The 20054-nt window shown below is 68.0% G+C and overlaps 1 protein-coding gene across 1 annotated transcript; it reads right to left on the reverse strand.

Moving 5' to 3' along the window:
- Positions 1-15: 15 nt before the first annotated feature.
- Positions 16-20046, reverse strand: SHARPIN (SHANK associated RH domain interactor). Its single transcript, XM_063327712.1, is given in 15 exon segments — positions 16-416; positions 584-727; positions 835-933; positions 1037-1216; positions 1311-1422; positions 2376-2424; positions 2427-2535; positions 6301-6474; positions 6599-6729; positions 7702-7975; positions 8179-8269; positions 12775-12916; positions 13874-13984; positions 14524-14698; positions 19572-20046. Coding segments are annotated over 15 exon segments (2097 nt in total). The 5' UTR covers positions 19797-20046; the 3' UTR covers positions 16-335.
- Between the last annotated feature and the right edge of the window lie 8 nt (positions 20047-20054).

Here is a 20054-nt window from a genome sequence, read left to right on the forward strand (position 1 = left end):
GCCGATGGCTTTATTGGGACACCCCCGCGCCGCTCCCTGCCGGGGGGGGGCTCCGCTGCCGGCACAGGCTCCCAGGGACCCCCCCAACCCGTCCTGGCACTGCCTGGGGGGGGGGGGGGGCTGGCCCCCGTGTGCCCCCCCCCGCAGTGTCCGTCCTGTCCTGGCTGTTGGTGGTGGTGGTGGGGGGGGGTCGTCTCTCCGGCCACCGCAAGCGTCCCCCCGGTGCCGTCTCCGACCCCCGGCGTGGGGTGAGCGGCCCGCTGTCCCCGCTGCGTCCCTGTCCCCCGGTGTTGGGGGGGGGTGTGGTGGTGGGGGTGGTGAGGGGGGGGGGGGTCTCAGTGGCAATTCTGGCACCGGGGGTGGCACCTCTGTCCGTTGACGTTGCAGCGACACCCGCCACTGGTGTCCCCGGGACCCTGGCGATGGGGAGAGCGGGGACACGGTCAGGGTGGGAGCTTCCCCCCCGCCCCCAGCCCCCCGCCGCCATCGCTGGGGCCGGCTCCGAGAGCTCCTGGGGGGGGGAGGGGGGTCAGAGTGTGTGTGGGGGGGTCCCTGCTGCCCACCCCCCCCAAAAGCTGCTCACCCGGGGTCCCCAGCGCGGCCCCTTGGTCACCCAGCAGATCTCGGTCTGGCAGACGGTGCAGCGGATCCAGTCGCAGCCGTCCTTCTTCTGCACCACGATGCGGCACGTGGGGCAGTGCATGGCCTCCCCCAGCTGCACCAGCGTCTGGGGGGGGCACACGGGGGGCCGTGAGGGATGTGGGGACACTCTCCGGCCCCCCACCCCCCACCCCCCAGCCGTGGACCCAGCTGGCAACTTCGCCCCACCGTCACCTGCAGCATGTCGGTGGTCTGCCGCGCCGCCGCGTCGTTCTGCGCCTGCAGCCGCAGCTCGTCCTGGTACTGGCGGCAATTCCTGCCCTCGTGGATGGCCTTTTGGGAAGGGGGGGGGGTTACGGAGATGGCACCGCTCAGCACCCGCGCACCCCGGGAGAGCCGCGGCACGGCGGGGGACACGCGTGGCCGGGGGTGTCACCTTGCAGAGGAGGCAGTTGAGGGCCCGGCAGATGGGGCAGCGGAACTCGTTGACGGAGTCCTCGTAGATGCACCAGCCCCGGCAGTCGGGGGTCTTGCAGTGGAAGCTGTCGCGGCTGCGCCGCTCGGCCAGCACCAGGCTCCGCTCCAGGAACCGCCGGTATTCCTCCGGAGACACCAGCTGCGGCACCCACGGGGTCAGGATGCGGCCCCCCCTCCCCGGGCAACCCCCCCCCCCCCCCCCCCCCCCCAAGCCCTGGACCCCCGGGACTCACCGCCCGGATCTCCCGCTCCTGCAGGTGGCTGCCGCAGGCGTAGGAGTCGTCGCGGAAGGGACAGGCCACCGCCGGCTCCTCGCTGTAGTTGATGACCTGGCGCAGGCAGTCCCTGCCGGAACAGTCCCCGTCACCGCGGGGGTCGGGGGGGGGGGGTCGGGGGGGGCTTAGGGCCAGTCACCGCAACGGTGGGGGGTTGGGGGTGGTCACTGCAAGCGCTGCGGGGAGGGGGGGGGGGTCTTGGGGCCAGTCACCGTGACGGTGGGGGGCTCGGGGCCCGTGGGGGGCTCGGGGCCGGTCACTGTGGTGTGGTGGTGGTCGGCAGGGGGGGGGTCTCAGGGTCTCAGGGCTGGTCACCACAATGTTGGGGGGTCTCGGGGCCGGTAACTGCAATGGTGGGGGGCTCGGGGCCAGTCACCGTAACGGTGGAGGGTCTCGGGGCCAGTCGTTGCGATGGTGGGGGGGCTCAGGGCCGGTCACTGTGATGGGGGGGGGGGGGTGGGTGTCTCAGGGACGGTCATTGCAATGGGGGGGGGGCTCGGGGCCAGTCACCGCAATGGTGGGGGGGGTCTCGGGGCTGGTCGCTGCGATGGTGGGGGCTCAGGGCTGGAGGGGGCGGGGGGCCAGTTGCCACAATGGTGTGGGGGGGGTCTCAGGGCTGGAAACCACAAGGGTGGGGGGCTTGGGGCCAGTCACCGTAATGGTGGGGGGGGGGGTCTCGGGGCTGGTCGCCGCGATGGTGGGGGGTTTCGGGGGCCGGTCCCTGTGATGGGGGGGGTGGGTCTTGGGGCTGGGGGGGGGGGTTCAGGGCTGGTCACCACGATGGGGGGCGGGGGGGGGGGGGGAGGTCTCAGGACCATTCACCTTGATGCGGGGGGGGGGTCTCGGGGCGATCAAGGCGACGGAGGGGGATTTTAGGGCTGGTCCCTGCAAGGGTGGGGGGGGTCTTGGGGGGCCATTCACCGCGATGGTGGTGGTGGTGGGGTGGGGGGTGTCTCGGGGCCGATCAAGGCGATGGAGGGGGTCGTGGCCCACCCCGGGGTGGGGGTCTGGGGGGGTCGTTACCTGCAGAAGTTGTGCAGACACTCGCGCAGCAGCACCCCCTCGCCCGGGGCACCCGCTGGTAGCAGATGCGACACTCCAGCGCCTCCCGGTTGGGCACCAGCACCTCCTCCTCCAGCTCCAGCAGCTGCTGGAAGTTCTTCAGCCGCTCGGCCTCCAGCGCCTGCCGGCCAGAACAGCCCCGGTCAGTCCCAGTAAGCCCCAGTCCGCCCCAGTAAGCCCCAGTCCGCCCCAGTTCCCCCCAGCCCCGCCACCAAGCCCAAGCCGGGGCTCGACATCCCCACGGCGGGGTCCAGGACCAGCATTCGCCACCTCCAGCACCCGGAGGGGACACCCCATGGGGACCGCGGCTGCCACCGGGAGAGCCGGCGTGGCCCTGGGGGCTGGGGGGGCGCTGGCGTGACCCTCCCAGCTCCTCGTGGCCACCACGTGAGGGAGCGGGGGGGGGCCACTTGTCCCAAGCCCCCCACGGTTTTTCGGTAGCCACGGGGAATGGTGGCGCGTGGGGGAGTCGGGTGTGGCTTTGCAGGGACCCCCGCGGCACGTCCCCGTCCTGTCCCCGAGGGGCGCGAGCACCAAACCCCGGCACCACTGGGGACCCAGCGGCCCCCCCAGAGGGTCAGGGGGGGCGTTTCTGGGGCGCTTTAACCTCTTTGAAACCCTGCGAGCGTTCTGTGGCGGAGGCCGGCGGCGGAGGCGAGCGTGTCCCCGGGGAGGCGGCCGGAGCTCGGGCTCTGGTGACACCGCACATCACGCCAGCGCCCCATGGCCATCGCCACAGTCACAGACCCGCTCCCGAGCGTCACCCGCGTGGGGCTCCGCGCTTCGCCCACCCCGGGCCCCCTCCCCGGCAAAGCGGCATCTCCGGGGCCTCCTCCGGCCCCGCTCCGACACCTCCGTCTCCTCCCGATGTCCCCGGGGCTGGAGGCAGCACTGCAGGGGGGTCTCCCCCGAGCGGAGCAGAGGGGCAGAATCCCCCCCTCGCCCCCCTGCCCACGCTGCTGGGGATGCAGCCCAGGCTGCGGGGGGTTTCTGTGCTGCCAGCGCACGGTGCCGGCTCATGGGCAGCGTTTCCCCCCCCTCCCCAGCCCCCCCAAGCCCTTCTCTCAGGGCTGCTCTCCATCCCCCCACCCCGCGCCAGGACCCGGTTGGACCCCAGGCGGTTCGCAGGGACCCACTTCTCCAGCTCATCCCTTTCATCGCCCAAACACCCCCCAGGCAGCCCCCCCCCGGCGCCGCAGAGCAGCCGGCACAAGAAGACGGCAGAGCCGCGCTGGTGGGATAAGGCTTTAATGGGGGCAGGAATCCGTCCGCGGCCCCTTTTGTCGGGGGGGGGGGCACAATCCAACACCCAGGAGCCAGATCCCACCCGAGGGTCCCGTGTCCCCCCCGGCGCCGGGGCGAGATCTCCAATGCCAAGTGCAACACGGAATCACCGAACCTGTGCCCCCAGCCCTGCCGCGGGACACCGGCGGCACCAGGAGACGGAGGGACCCGTGGCACGGAGCGCCCTGGCCGATGGCCGCAGGCGATGCCGGGTCCTGGCCGATGGCCGCAGGCGGTGCCGGGCCCACGCTGACACGGCTCGGCCGGTGCCGGAGCTGGGGGAGCGCAGGGCTGGCGACGGCCAGGACGGGGAGGGTGGCACCGGGGACCCCCCAAGCCCACGGCCGCACCTCAGCCGACAGCCCCCCGACCCGTTCCCATGGGTGCCACAGGGCCGGCGCCTCACAGAGACGGAGACACCCCCCCCCCCCCCCGAGCAGGGACCCCCCCCGAGACGGAGACCCCCCAAAACACGGCCCCCCTGAGCCCGAGACCCCCAGAGTACGAACTTCCTGAGCCTGAGACCCCCAGAGCATGGCCCCCCCGAGCCTGAGACCCCCAAAGCACAGATCCCTGAGCCTGAGACCCCCCCGAACACGGATCCCTGAGCCTCAGAGACCCCCAGAGCATGGCCCCCCCCGAGCCTGAGACCCCCCCGAGCACAGATCCCTGAGCCCGAGACCCCCAGAGCATGGACCTCCTGAGCCTGCGCCCCCCCAGAACACGGACCCCTGAGCCTGAGACTCCCCGAGTACGATCCTCCTGAGCCTGAGCCCCCCAAAACACGGCCCCCCCGAGCCTCAGAGACCCCCAGAGCATGGACCCCTGAGCCCGAGACCCCCAGAGCACGGACCCCTGAGCCTCAGAGACCCCCAGAGCAGGGACCCCTGAGCCTGAGACCCCCAGAGCAGGGACCCCTGAGCCTCAGAGACCCCCAGAGCAGGGACCTCCTGAGCCTGAGACCCCCAGAGCACGGACCCCTTAGCCTCAGAGACCCCCAGGGCACAGCATCCCTTGGCCTGAGACCCCCAGAGCAGGGACCCCGAGCCTGAGACCCCCCCGAGTACAATCTTCCTGAGCCTGAGACCCCCCCGAACACGGACCCCCTGAGCCTCAGAGACCCCCAGAGCACAGCCCCCCCCGAGTACGATCTTCCTGAGCCCCCCCCCAAGAGCATGGACCCCCTGAGCCTGAGCCCCCCGGAGCACGGACCCCCTGAGCCCCAGAGACCCCCAGAGCACGGACCCCCTGAGCCCCAGAGACGCCCAGAGCACAGCCCTGCTGGGCCCGAGACCCCCAGACTACGATCTTCCTGGCCCTGAGCCCCCCCCAAGAGCACGGACCCCCCCCAAAGCTGAGCCCCCCCGGGAGCAGCTCCAGGCCGAGCACCGTCAGTGCCGACGCCGCCGGCACGTCCCCGAAGCCCCCGCGCGCGGGAGGGCAGCAGCGGGGACGGCCACCCCTCACCTCACACCCCCACCCGACCCCAGCGCGGGGCTCAGCCCCCCCGCACCGTGAGCCGGCGTTGGGGGGGGGCCGGGATGTGCCCCCCTCCCCACCGTCGCCCCTGGCAGGAGCAGCAGCGTGCCGACGCCGTTACCCCGGGAGCTGCTCCCGCGCTCCCAGACCCTCGCGCCCCCCCCGCCAGCCCCCCAATTTCCCCCCTGGAGCGAGCGGCGCGTTCCCCGCCCCCCCCCCGCCCCACAACAGCTCGGGGACGAGCGCGGACCCCTGCGCCCCCCCGGCTCTTTTGCAGCAAATTCCCGCAGCGACTCTAGGGGCTGAGCAAAGGGGGGGCCGGCGGCAGCCGCTGGGCGCACGTCGGGGCCGGTTTGGTGGCCACCGGGTCCCGGCGGGCACCGGGGGGGCCCTGATGGGCACCGGGGGCGCAGGGGGGGCAGGGAGGAATTGGGAGGGGGCGTCCGGGCGGGCCAGGCACGGGGCGGCTAGCAGAATTCGGAGGACAGATGGATGAAGTCATCCAAGGAACCCGAGCCCAGGACGCAGTGCGCAGCTGAGCCATCCTCTCTCCTTCCCTTTTCCCAGCGGCATCGCGGCACCAGAGAAAAAAGAAAGAAGAGAAGGGTTTGGTCAGTGGCGGAGCCAAAACCGCCCCCCACCCCGCACCGCCGTCCCCGAGTCCCGCGGCGCGCCCCGACCTGCGGGGTCCCATCGGAGGAGCCCCCCCCCGACACGTGTCTGCGAGACGGGAAACGGCGTCCAGAGAAGGGGGAGAAAACGCGGCCCCGGCGGCTCCTCGGCGCGGGGCTGCCAACACGACGCGCCGCGGCGCGCGCCGCCAACGAGGCGAGAGACGACGGGACCACGCTCGGGGACGCGTCCCTGCCCTGCCACCCATCGCCTTTCGCGCAGCCGCGGCGCGGACGGATCCCGGCGGCGACGGCCAACAGCCAGCGGGCGACGCGGCGCGTCCCCGGGGAGCCCCTCGGTGGGGGGACGAAGCCCCCCCGTGACGCCCCTCGGGGTTGTCCCAGAGGCAGGAATCCGTCCGCCCGCGACACCTGCGCGCCCCGCCGATGCCCGATGCTCCCCGGGTGGGTCTGTCGCGGAGCAGGGGGCGCGCGGGGAGCCCCCCCCTTACCTGCTGGTACTGCAGGATGCCCTCCTGCTCCTGCTGCATCCTCCACAGCTCCGTCTCGTCCGGTTTGTAGCCGCCGGGGACCACGTAGTCCTCGGGACGGTCCGTGCTGCACATCTCGCAGCCCGGCCGCGTGGGCTTGTTGATGAAGGTGCATTTCGGGCACGACCAACCCGTCTGCGGGGGGACACAGGGGATGCAGGAGTCGGGAAAAATCCTCCGGAGAGAGGGAAGGGGTGGGGGTGGGGGGGCGCGGATAGGACGCGGAGGGAGCGCCCACCCTTCGCCGCGGGCCACGTACCGGCACCGGGGAGGGCAGGCTGGCGGCAGCGGGCTTTGGTTGGGCACCGAAGAGGTCGCCGAGCTGCAGCGCGTCCAAGTGCTGGCTGATCTCGGCGACGTCCATCTTCCTGCCCGTCTCATCCCCCCAGCCTGGGGAGAAACACCGGGGAAAAGGGACGTCACAGCCCGCCCGGGGACCGGCGCGGGGTCCGTGTCGTGCCGGGGGGAAACCTCGTCTCTCCAGGGAAGAGGCTTCTCGTCCCCGGGCGGGGGACACGGATGCTGGGGACCAGCCCACGGCGCTGAGCCCGCTCCCGGCCCCACAGAGCCCGAGCGGTGACAAGAGGAGCGTCCAAGGCGGATTCCAGACCCCTCCTCGCTTTCCGTAAAGAGAAAAACGCCAGGAAAGGCAGAGCACAGGGGGTGGAAGCAAGCGGTGGCTTCCCAAGACGGAGGGTATCGGCTCCGCTCCCTCCCGGAGAAGCCGCTCAGCCTTTTCTCCCGACCCTGCGAGACACAACCCGGAATTTCCCCCAAAGGAAGACGCCGCCTTTTAAACGTGACCCCCCCCACGCGCGCGCTGCTGAAGATTATCGGGATCACGCTAAACAGATCCGACCCACAGCTCCCGTCCCACCCCCCCGTCAGGCCACGCGTCACCCGAGGAGGGCGAAACCTGAGGGCAACGTAAAAGGGAAAATAAGCGCCCCAAAGAGGGGAGATTTTTCCCCTAAAGAGAAGATTTTCCCCTGGGGAGATTCTCCACAGAGACCAACGCTGGAACCAGGACGGGAGCCCCCCCCCTCTCTCTCTCTCTCTCTCTCGTTCTGTCGCTCCTTCTCTATCCCCCTCTTTCTTTTCCTTTTCTCTTCTATTTTCAAAAGGCGAGGCGAGGCACGCCGCGCCGCTTGCCGTCATTCGCATTAGCTCCCACCAAGCGCCGCTTGCCGCAACTCGTTGCGTGCCTCTCGCGGATTGGCGCGAGGCGTACCTTCCTTGCCGTAATTGGCTTTTTATACCCAAGCAATTACCGTGGAGCTAATTAAGACCTCCGCTAACGCCCGGCCCCGGCCCGACCCGGGCTGCCCTCCCCGCCGGCGGCCGCAGGGAGGAGAACCAGACCTTTTTTTGGAGACATGTTGGGCAGGGTGTTGTATTTGCGGCCGTCGGCGGCGGCGCGGGCGGGCGAGGAGGTGGATCTGAGCATGACCTGGGCCTGGTCCTCCTCGTAGCGCTGCTCGGTGAGGTCGGCCATCTTCGCCGAGAGGAGGTAGAGGAAGGCGGTGTCGCCGTCCCCGCGGATGCCGTAGGAGGACACGGTCCGTTCGTCCACGCACAGGCACTGCCCGATGATCCAGCGCTGAACCAAGGGGTGGAAGCCGTAATCCTGGAAGACCTGGGCAGCGGGAGAAGCTCGGAGGTGAGCCCCCAGCCACGGCTTCCCCGCAGGGGGACGCCGCCGCGCTGGCACGCCTCGGCGAGCCCGCGGATCCGGCGAAAAGCCGGCTCCCCCAAAGCGGGGGGAGAGGGTGGGAGAGCCCCGGGGGTCCTGTCCCCCGGCCGGGACGGGGGGGGTGACGCCCTCGCGCCGCTCCGTACCTGCTGCTTGAGCGTGGCTATCGTAGTGTGAGCGCGGACCCTGATGGTGATGCTGGCAGAAGACGTCGCGTCCTCCACCACCACCTTCATGCTGGAGAAGAGAGGGGGATGCCGTTAGAGTGGGGGCTGCCGGGCTCGGCGCTGCGGGGGCGGGAGGGGGGCGGTCCCGGCGTCGCCGCTCGGCGCCAGCCGCTCGCCGGGTAACGACGCTGCGAGCCGCCGAGCCAAGGCCACCGGCGGCGACCACGGAGAGTCCCGCGAGTCTAACGCCGGGTTCCAGCCACGATTCCTGTAGGAAAGCCCCGGGAACCGGGACAGGCACCCCCAGCCCGCCCCTGCGTCCCCCACCTCCCGCGTGACGCTCACGGGGAACTCGTTTTCCCCCCCGTGTTGTTAATTCGCTGTTCCAGCCTCATCCTTGCGGCCTCCACGGAGAAGCCCCTGGCCCAGGTTGCCCAGAGAAGCTGTGGCTGCCCCATCCCTGGGGGGGTTCAAGGCCAGGTTGGACGGGGCTCGGAGCCACCTGGGCTGGGGGGAGGTGTCCCTGCCCAGGGCAGGGGGCGGCACTGGGTGGCCTTTAAGGTCCCTTCCCACCCAAACCGTTCCGCGATTCCATGACACAGCCTTGGCAACGGCCTCCGCCGTGCACGTACGTACAGCGAGAGAAAATATCTCCTTTTCCTTCCTTTACATCTGGTGCTTCTTCATCTCCCCGAGCCTCCTCCTCCCCGCTCTGTCCCCATGATAAACATTCCCCTTCCCCGCCCTGGTCCTTCCCAGGCCCCCCCTTGCCCCCCGGGTATCTCTCCTTCCACCCGGAGCCCCAGCTTTTCCAGTTCTCCGCTTGAAGATGCCTTTCACGCCTCTGCTCGTCCCACCCCGTCCCCGACGCAGAGGGACCGCAGCCGGGTTTCCCGAGCGCCAACAAGACGGAAACCCGCAGGCAGCGCTGGCATCTCCACCGCGCGTTCCCCGCCTTTTCTCCGCGTGTTCCCCCCCTTTTCCTAAGGCCCCCCAATGCCAAACGCGTCGAACAGTGCTGTTGGCCCCACCTGAGCCACCCGCAAAGAGGACCCTTATGGAATTCAGCCGGGGCAAGCGCGGGCTGCTGCCCCTGGGGAGGGACAACCCCCCGCAGCAGGACAGGTTGGGGATGACCTGCTGGAGAGCAGCTCGGTGGGGAGAGACCTGGGAGTCCTGGGGGACAACGGGATGACCATGAGCCAGCAATGTGCCCTCGTGGCCAAGGAGGCCAATGGCATCCTGGGGGGCATCAAGAAGAGCGTGGCCAGCAGGTGGAGGGAGGTCATCCTCCCCCTCTGCTCTGCCCTGGGGAGGCCACACCTGGAGTGCTGGGTCCAGTTCTGGGCTCCCCGGGTCAAGAGGGACAGGGAACTGCTGGGGAGGGGACGGCAAAGGGCTACCAAGGTGCTGAGGGGATGGAACACCTCTCTGATGGAGAAAGGCTGAGGGATTTGGGACTCTTCAGGCTGGAAAAATGACAGCTGAGGGGGGACCTTATCAACGCTGATAAATACTTCAAGGGGGGTGTCAGGAGGATGGGGCCAGGCTCTTCTCAGTGGTGCCCGGGGACAGGACAAGGGATAACGGGCACAAACGTGACCATAGAATCATACAGTCATTCAGGTTGGAAAAGGCCCTCGGGATCATCGAGTCCAACCATCAGCCCCACTCTCCAGAGTTCTCCCCTGCGCCACATCCCCCAACACCACGTGGAAACGGCTCTTAAACACCTTCAGGGATGGCGACTCCACCACCTCCCCGGGCAGCCCGTTCCCGGGTCCGACCACTCTGTCTGGGAAGAATTTCTTCCTCATGTCCAGCCTGAACCTCCCCGGCTGCAGCTTGAACCCACTCCCTCGTGTTCTATCGCTGGTGACCCGTGAGAAGAGACCAGCCCCAACCTCTCTACAACGGCCTTTCAAGTAGCTGTAGAGAGCGATGAGGTCTCCCCTCAGCCTCCTCTTCCTCACACTAAACAGTCCCAGCTCCTTCCATCGCTCCTCATCAGATTTATTCTCCAGGCCCTTCACCACCTTCGTTGCCCTCCTCTGCCCTCGCTCCAGCACCTCGAGATCTCTCTCGTGTTGAGGTGCCCAGAACTGGACACAAGACTCAAGGGGTGGCCTCACCAGTGCTGAGTACAGGGGGACAATCGCCTCCCTGCTTCTGCTGGTCACACCATTCCTAATACAAGCCAGGATGCCATTGGCCCTCTCGGCCACCTGGGCGCACTGCTGGCTCACGTTCGGCCGCGTGTCAATTGGAACCCCCAGGTCCTTTTCCGCCGGGCAGCTCTCCAGCCACACTGCCCCAGGCCCGTACGGCCATGGGGTTGTTGTGGCCCAAGGGCAGGACCCGGCACTTGGCCTTGTTGAAGCTCGTACCGTTGGCGTTGGCCCATCGGTCCAACCTATCCAAGTCTCTCTGTAGAGCCTCCCTGTCCTCATGCAGATCAACGCTCCCGCTGAGCTTCGCGTCATCTGTGAACTTGCTGATGACACGCTCTATGTCCTTATCAAGGCCATCAATAAAGACGTTAAACAGAAATGGTCCCAACACCGAGCCCTGAGGGACACCACTTGTGACCGGCCGCCAGCTGGAGTTAACCCCATTGACCACCACTCTTTGGGACCGTCCAGCCAGTGCTTGAGCCAGCAGATCGTATGCTCATGGCCTGGATGAGCGTACGAGTTTTTCCAGGAGAATTCTGTGGGGGACGGTGTCAAATGCTTTTTGAAAGCCTAGGTAGACGATGTCCACAGCCTTTCCCTCGTCCAATAATCGGGTCATCTTGTCATAGAAGGAGATCAGGGTCGTCAGGCAGCACCCGCCTTTCCTAAACCCCTGCTGACTAGGCCTGATCCCCTGCTTGTCCATTAGATGACTTGTAATGGCACTCAAGATGATCTGCTCCATGACCTCCCCTGCTACCGAGGGCACACTGACAGGCCGGTAGTTTCCCAGATCCTCCTTTCTGCCTTTTTTGTAGATGGGCGCTACGTTTGCTCCCCTCCAGTCCATTGGGACCTCCCCAGTTAGCCAGGACTTCAGGTAGATCATGGAAAGCGGCTTGGCGAGCACGTCCGCCAACGTCTGGAAGTCCCATCCCAACACGAGGAGGAACTTCTTTGCTGTGAGGGTGGCAGAGCCCTGGCACAGGCTGCCCAGAGAGGTGTGGAGTCTCCGTCTCCGGAGACATCCCAAACCCGCCTGGACGCATCCGACCTGCTCTGGGCGCCCCTGCTGTGGCGGGGGGTGGCACCGGGTGGTCTCCCGAGGTCCCTTCCAACCCCCGACCATTCTGGGATTCTGTCTCCGCAGACGCCTGGGCTCTCCGCCGGGATACGCGGGGCTCCGTCCTCTGCCGGCTTTTGGCGGGTCACCAGCGCGGAGGAGGCGGCTCCCTCCCGCTCCACGGCACATCGCTTTCCTTCCTCAAGGCTTTTAAGGAAGCTTGGCAGCGCTTTTGGCATTCCCGGCACGGCACCCCAGCACCCTCCGGCTCACCGACCCGCTCCGGGGCGCTCGGCAGTTGTCCGACACAAGTCCTCCCAGTTCCTCCCAGCGTTTACGCCGGAATCCCTCCGGTCTCGATACGAAATTGGTGTTTTAACTTTCCTGGAGGCTTTTTACAGCCGCGCGGCGCCGGGGCAGCGCTCTGGAGCGCGTCCCCGGGCAGAGAGGAGCAGGGACAGGGGGAGGCTGCTGGGGGGGTGTCCCCACGTCCCCCCCCGGCAGGGGAAAGCTGCCCCAGCAGCTGGTGACAGCCCCGTCGCCCACGGCTGTGACCGAGCTGAGCCAGAGATCCCACCGGATCAGGTCCCTGCCGCCCAGACGGGCTCAGCCTCCGGATTCCCGGCTTTTCTGGTAGCGTCCAACACCCTGCCCCTGTATCCCCCCTCTCCTTCCTCCTGGGAGCCGGGGAAGAAGCAGAAATCCTGGGATTCCACATTCCTGCGGGAAAGCCGGGGCTTCCCCAGCACCAGCCGCCCGTTTCCCGCTCCTGCCGGGACCGATCCCGCCCGAGGGCAGAGGGATTCACGGAGCAGCTCTGCTCCAGGGGCTGTGCTGGCTCCGAGGGACACACAAAGCCCTGCACCGTCACCGCTACAGGCAAAATGGTGTGACAAAAGACAGATCCAAGGGCCGCACAGCCCAGGGACGCGGGACAAGCGACCCAAAGGTCTGCCCACAGAGCCCGGCACGGGACCCACGGCTCCACGCGGGGCAGGTTGTGCTCCGTGGGGCGGACGCCGAGGATCAGGCCACGGGACAAGAGGGAACGGCCTCCAGTTGCGCCAGGGCAGGTTTAGGATGGATATCGGGGAAAATTCCTTCATGGAAAGGGCTGTCGGGCGTTGGAAGAGGCTGCCCAGGGCAGTGGGGGAGTCGCCATCCCCGGAGGGATGGAAAAGCCGGGCAGACGCGGCGCTGAGGGACGCGGGGTAGCGCTGGGTTTGGCAGCGCTGGGCGGAGGGTTGGACTCCATGGTCTGAAAGGTCTTTTCCAACCCGGACCATTCTCTGATTCCATGGTCTTGGCTCCGAGAACGCGCCGGCCGGCAGAGCTCACCTGATCTCCTCCGAGGGGTAGTTGGACTCCTTGAAGAGGATGCTGAGGGTGGCTTGTTGGCGAGCCAGGGCCACGGCGCACCGGGCGGCCGCCTCCTCGTCCCCGTACTCGATGGCCTGGGCGAGCTGGAGGGCCAGGTCCTCTGCGGCGGGGCAGAGAGGGAGAACCGTGAACCGCAGCCGGGCTGCAAACACCCTCCCCAGGGCTCGGCGCAACCGCGGCCACCCACGGCACCGGCCTCGCTGGCACCCGGAGGGGCCCGAGACTGTGTCTGCCACAGATTCACATCTAGAAACAGCAAATCTGGTTCAGTTCGGCATGGAAACAGCAGTGTCACAGCTGGCCACCAGCATCCCGGCCTGTGTCAGGGACAGTGTGGCCAGCAGGACCGGGGCAGTGATGGTCCCCCTGTACTGGGCACTGGGGAGGCCCCACCTCGAATATTGTGTCCAGTTTTGGGCCCTTCACTACAAAAAAAGACACTGAGGTGCCGGAGCGGGTCCGGAGAAGGGCACCAGAGGTGGCGAGGGGGCTGGAGAAGGAGGAGAAGGGTCTGGAGAACTTGTGAGGAGCGGCTGAGGGAGCTGGGGGTGTTCAGCCTGGAGAAAAGGGGGCCGAGGGGAGACCTTCTCGCTCTCCGCAGCTCCCTGAAAGGAGGGGGCAGCCAGGGGGGGTCGGGCTCTTCTCCCAAGGAACAGGCCACGGGACAAGAGGGAACGGCCTCCAGTTGCGCCAGGGCAGGTTTAGGATGGATATCGGGGAAAATTCCTTCATGGAAAGGGCTGTCGGGCGTTGGAAGAGGCTGCCCAGGGCAGCGGGGGAGTCGCCATCCCCGGAGGGATGGAAAAGCCGGGCAGACGCGGCGCTGAGGGACGCGGGGTAGCGGTGGGTTTGGCAGCGCTGGGCGGAGGGTTGGACTCCATGGTCTGAAAGGCCTTTTCCAACCGAAGCCATTCCATGATTCCATGAAAAAAGCGCTTGCCGCCAGCCACAGCCGGGGGAGCAGCAGGACCCGGGTCTGAGCCCTCTCCCACGGGGGGCTCGTAACTCCCGGGGTACCGAAAGAGCGGAGAAACCTTCCCCCCCGCCCCTGAAATACCTTTCTCGGCAAGCTCCAAGACCAGAGCTTCCTCCGGATCCTGATCGGCAGAGACGCCCCCGGCAGCCGCGGGCAGGGATGAGGCCTGGGACGCCAGCGTGGTGTCCAGGGCTGGGGGAAGGCAGGAAGGCATCAGCGCCGCCCCCCCGAGCAGCCACCGTCCCCACCCCGGGGAGAAGATGCACCTGGGCCGCACGAGGCCGCTTGAGGCGAAGGTGACGGCGACCCAAATGCCCGTCCCACGGGCCGACACCCCAAGAGAGCAGCGTCAGGGACAGCCCAACGTCCCCCCGAAGCCTTTGGCCGCCGCTCCCCTCGATTCCCAGGAGCGGGAGCGAGGGAGCAGCCGCGCACCGCGCTCCTCCGGCTCCCCACACCTCCCCAGCGCCGCCTGTCTCCCGTCCAGCGAGCGGCTCCCTCCCCGCGCGTGGGGCTGGGACCGTCCCCCCTCTCCCCACACCACCTCCTGGGGTCCCCCTGGGATGCTCCAGGAACCCTCCCGCCACCCCCCTGCAGCTGCGCAGGACTTAACGTCACGGGGAAGGAAGGGGCTGAGGTGTCTCCCCCGCTCTCGGGGAGCCAGGAGGAGTTGGTATCGTGCACCCGAATTATTTTACGGCAGGACCAGCCCCCGGGGCAGCCGCCCGCACCTTTCTGCGCCTCCCGCAGGGAGCTGCTGACGATCGTCCACCACTTCTGCGCCTCCCGCTCCTCCTCGAAGGTGAAGACCATGGGCTCGGCCGGGGAGCCGAGGACCGTCAGCTCGTGGCACGCGGGGCTCCTCACTTTGTAGGCGACGTCCTTCAGGTCGTACTCGGCGACGGTCTGGGGGAGGGGGGGAGCGGAAGGACGAGAGGGGTCAGGCCACGATGAAGACGTGCTGCACGGAGACGCACCGGGCACGGGGACAACCCCCCAGCGTGGTGTCTGGGCCAGGACATGGGGACATGGGGCCGTCCCTCTGCTCCACGACGGTTTCATGGGATCACGGAACGGGTTGGGCGGGAAGGGACCTTAAAGAGCATCGAGTCCAACCCCCTGCCCTGGGGGTTTTCACCGGGACCAGGCGGCTCCGAGCCCCGGCCAACCTGGCCTTGAACCCCTCCAGGGATGGGGCAGCCACAGCTTCTCCGGGCAACCTGGGCCAGGGGCTCACCCCCCTCACAGCAAAGAATGTCTGCCTGAGTTCTCACCTAAATCTCCCTTTTTCCAGTGTAAAACCCTTCCCCCTCGTCCCGTGGCTCCCCTCCCTGATAACGTCCCCCCCCCCCGGGGACACGCAGGGCTACACACAGCCCTTCTCACGCCTTTGCCGCCACGTCCGAGACGACTCGGGCGCCGGGGGGTGAAGCCAATTCCTTCCCCCTTTTACGAGCCTTGGGAAAACCCTTCCCCACACCCCCCAGGGTGCTTTCCCCGTTGTCCTCGTCCTCCCCCCCCCGCCACAACCTCGGCAGCTCCCAGCGCGGGGAGAGCCCCCGGCCGCCCTTGGGGTGCCCCAGCCCGGCTCCCACCCCGGGGGACACCGTTTTGGGCTTCACGCCGGAGCTTTCTATTCTGCTTCTGGTAAAATGGCAGCTGGGGAGGAGGCGGGGAGGGAAGGGAGGGCTCTGCGCAGGCACCTGCGGCCGCGGGCAGCGAGCAGGAAGAGTCCAAGCGCCGCTTCGATCCGTCTACCAGTCTCTCAGTGCCGCCCGCACCCTACGGGGGGCTGGAAGGGAGCCTATGGGGGGCTGGAAGGAAATTCCAGAGCAACCGCTGGTTTCCTCGCCCTTCCTCCGAGTTCCAAGCCCTGCCGAGTCCCCGCTGTCCCCCCCGTCCCCGAGAACGATGTGGGGGTGAAAAAAAACAAAAACAAAAACAAAACAAAACCAAAAAGAGAGAAGCGGATGAAAAGTGCCCTCCCCGGGGGCGGCTTTCCCTTCGGTTTGTCGGTCCGGATGGGAAAACTGAGCCCGGAGCAGCTGCCGGGGCTCCTCCGCCCCCGTGTCCCAGGGGAGGGAATCAAAGCGAGGGGGGAACGGAGCATTTTGGGCCGTGGAGCGGAGCCTGGGGACGCGCCTTTGCCAGGGCCACCATCCGAGCCGGAATGACACTGGGCCCCGCAGCCCTGCCCACTGCCTCCGCCGCCAAAATGTCCAGAAAAACACGGGTTTGATCCCAGGCTGCTGCCCAGGGAGCTGCCCCCGTCCCTGTGGGGGGCAAGGGAGATGGTGGGAGCGGGGAGGTGGGCTGCGGAGCCGCTGGCGATGGCTACCCGCGGCCAAACGGGCACCTCCAGCTCATCCTCCACCTTCGTCGGATCTGGGAGCCGCTGGGCAACCAGCCCCGGGGCTGGGACGGGAGGTTTCGGCTCTTTAACCTCTCCTGAGGCCGAGGATCCTCTGGCAGAGCAGAGGACACCGGACGCGGAACCTTGTCCCAGTTCCCAGCCTGCCGCGGGCTGAGTGGCTCCCGGAGCCGGTGGAGGCTCCTCCGGGCATCCCAAGAGCTGATTCCCTTCCCACGGGCACGGCCCGGGATCCTTCCCTGCGGGAGCTGCCTGCCAGCCGGAGCCCGGGCAGGGATCCCACGCCAGATCCTGGGCAGGGATCCCACACCGGAGCCCAGGCAGGGATCCCATGCCACATCCCGGGCAGGGATCCCACACCGGAGCCCAGGCAGGGATGCCACGCCAGATCCCGGGCAAGGATCCATGCTGGAGCCCAGGCAGGGATACCATGCCACATCCCGGGCAGGGATTCCATGCCGGAGCCGTGCCGGCACACCACGCCAGGGCAGGCAGATGGCACCGCGGCAAGCAGAGGCCGGTACGATCAGCCAGTGGGCAGAGCAGCTGGTCCGACACCACTCGCCACGGGGGGCCGGCACGCGTCTCCGGAGGGCAGATGGCCCCCGGCGGGGAGGACGGCTCGGCTGCCATCTGCCACCGCTCGCCGCGGGACTGTGACCTTGAGAGGGGAGAAGGACGGCGGGGATCGGGTCCAGGCTCCCTGGAGCCTGGCCGGGGGCGGCGTTTCCCTCTCACGCTGCCGCCTGGCTCAGCCCATCCTGGCTCAGCCCACCCCGGCAGAAACCGTAGCCGAGGTGGAAGCGAAGCGCAGCAGCGGCCGCGGTGACGGTGGAGCAGCCGGTGTGTGCCGGGGCGGCAGGAACCATAACGGGATGGGGAGGCGAGCTGGGACCCACGCAGCCTCCCCGGCACTGTCACCTCCCAGGCGGCACCATCAGCCGCTCCGGCAGCACTGTCACCTCCCCGGCACCACCGTCAGCCTCTCCGGCAGCACCGTCACCTCCCCAGCACCACCGTCAGCCGCTCCGGCAGCACTGTCACCTCCCCGGCACCACCGTCAGCCGCTCCGGCAGCACCATCACCTCGCCAGCAGCACCATCAGCCTCGCCGGCAGCACCGTCACCTCCCCGCTTGGGTTTTACCCAGCACTTCCATGGCTGGAGCTGCACAAAGCGTGGCACAAAGCGTGGCAGAGCCGGCAGGAGCAGCCCCACATGAAGCCAAGAAAGGAGGACAAGAGGGAACGGCCTCACGTTGCGCCAGGGCAGGTTTCGGATGGATATCGGGGAAAATTCCTTCATGGAAAGGGCTGTCGGGCGTTGGAAGAGGCTGCCCAGGGCAGTGGGGGAGTCGCCATCCCCGGAGGGATGGAAAAGCCGGGCAGACGCGGCGCTGAGGGACGCGGGGTAGCGGTGGGTTTGGCAGCGCTGGGCGGAGGGTTGGACTCCATGGTCCGAAAGGTCCCTTCCAACCCGGACCATCCACTGATTCCCGGCTCCCCATCGCAGCGGGGGGTTCAGCCATCGCCAGGACCCACAGGGCTCCATCACGGTGACTTGGGAAGACAAACGCCATCACTCTGATCATCCCCCCCCTTCCTTCTTCTCCCCCAGCTCCGGATGCCGAGCACGACGCCATACAGCCTGGACCGTGACGCCACACGGCCTGGACAATCCCTGCGGGCAGTCGGGGGTTCTGTCCCGGCTCTGTCCCCTCCCGGCTCCCTGTGCCCCCCCAGGCCCTCGCGGCAGCCGGGCTCCGTGCAGGCGCTGCCCAGCGGTAACGGCAACCGCCCCCCGTGACCAGCACGGATGCAAAGCAGAGCCCCATCCCGGCCACAACGGAGAAAATCCCACACGATCCCAGAATGGTCGGGGGTTGGAAGGGACCTCGGGAGACCACCCAGTGCCACCCCCCGCCAGAGCAGGGGCGCCCAGAGCAGGTCGGATGCGTCCAGGCGGGTTTGGGATGTCTCCGGAGACGGAGACTCCCCCACCTCTCTGGGCAGCCTGTGCCAGGGCTCTGCCACCCTCACAGCAAAGAAGTTCCTCCTCATGTTGGGATGGAACTTCCCATGGTCACGTTTGTGCCCGTTACCCCTTGTCCTGTCCCCGGGCACCACCGAGAAGAGCCTGGCCCCATCCTCCTGACACCCCCCTTGAAGTATTTATAAGTGTTGATAAGACCCCTCCTCAGCCGTCTTTTTTCCAGCCTGAAGAGACCCCAAATCCCTCAGCCTTTAAGGAAGCCTAATTAACTCAGCCTAATTAACTCCGTCCCAGCCCAAACCGGCACATTCCCCACACCCAGCGTGGGCTCGAGGTAGCCACAGGAGCGCGCTCGGTGGAATTCACGGCGGTTATTCTCCTCCTAAATCCAAACCGCAGCACTACACCAGCTACCGGGAAGAAATTCCCTCTATCCCAGGCGAAACCAGGACACGGCGCCAAGGCCTTTTCTGCCCCTCGCCGCGAGGGCCTGGGGGGGCACGAGGAGCCGGGAGGGGACAGAGCCGCCCCCGCCTGCCCACAGGGACGTTCCGTACCATACGGCGTCAGGGTCGGTACATGGAGCTGGGGGAGCAGAAGGAAGGGGGGGGGATGTTCGGAGTGATGGCGTTTGTCTTCCCGAGTCACCGCGACGGCGCCCCGCGGGTCCTGGGGACGGCGGAGCCCCCGCCTGGGCGGGATTCCTTGCTTGGCTTTGCTCCGATCCTTAAAGCGTCTTTATCCCAACTCAGGAGTTTTCTCACTGACGCTCTGCTGATTCTCTTCCCCGTCACTAACGGGGGGGGGGGGGAGAGCGAGCGGCTGAGCGTCCGCACGGGGTGAGACCACCACAGACCCCTCTGCTCTGGGGAAACCCCCCCCGCGGTGCTGCCTCCGGCCCCGGGGACATCGGGAGGACACGGAGGTGTCGGAGTGGGGCCGGAGGAGGCCCCGGAGATGCCGGGAGGGCTGGAGCCCCTCTGCTGGGAGGACAGGCTGAGAGAGCTGGGGGGGTTCAGCCTGGAGAAGAGAAGGCTCCGCGGAGACCTTCCAGCCCCTTCCAGGCCCTCAAGGGGCTCCGGGAAAGCTGGGGAGGGACTCTGGAGCAGGGAGGGGAGCCACGGGACGAGGGGGAAGGGTTTTAAACCAAAAAAGGGGAGATTGAGATTAAAAATAAGGCAGAAATTCTCCACGATGAAGCTGGTGAGCCCCTGGCCCAGGTTGCCCGGAGAAGCTGTGGCTGCCCCATCCCTGGGGGGGTTCAAGGCCAGGTTGGACGGGGCTCGGAGCAACCCGGTGCCGGTGAAGGTGTCCCTGCCCATATCCCGGTGCCGGTGAAGGTCCCACCTCGGTCCCGACCCCCGGCCACCGGAGGGCTCCCCCCACCTCGCGGCTCCCCCCCTTCCCCGGGTCTCACCGTGCCGCCGTCCGCCTCCGTGTGCCGCAGGCCGAGGCGGAATCGCCTCTGCCCGCCGTCCGCCGCTTGGACGCTGAGCTGCAGGCGGAGGGCGGCGGCGGCCGGTAACGGTGGGAGGAGGCAGGGCCCCGCCAGCCCCGCCCGTACCGCCATCAGCACGGTGGGCGGCGGCGGCGGCGCCGGAGCCGCGGCCGGGGCCGGGGCGGGGGCACCGGGCAGAGCCATCGCCGCCGCCGCCGCCTCCTCCTCCTTCCTCCGCTTCCGCCGGTACTTCCGCCCGGCGACGGGGTCCGGCGGGAAACGCGCCCCCCCGCGTCCGAGCGTTCAGGTACCGGAACGGTCGGACGCGGGGGAGCGCGTTTCCCGCCGGACCCCTTAGCGGAACGCTCGGATGCGGGGGAGCGTTTCCCGCCGGACCGCAAAAGCCGCGCCGGGGTGATTGACAGCCGCTCCCCCCGTCTTTGTCCCCGGCAGCCAATCAGA

The sequence above is a fragment of the Chroicocephalus ridibundus genome, chromosome 2 (assembly GCF_963924245.1).
Source record: "Chroicocephalus ridibundus chromosome 2, bChrRid1.1, whole genome shotgun sequence".
NCBI lineage: Eukaryota > Metazoa > Chordata > Aves > Charadriiformes > Laridae > Chroicocephalus > Chroicocephalus ridibundus.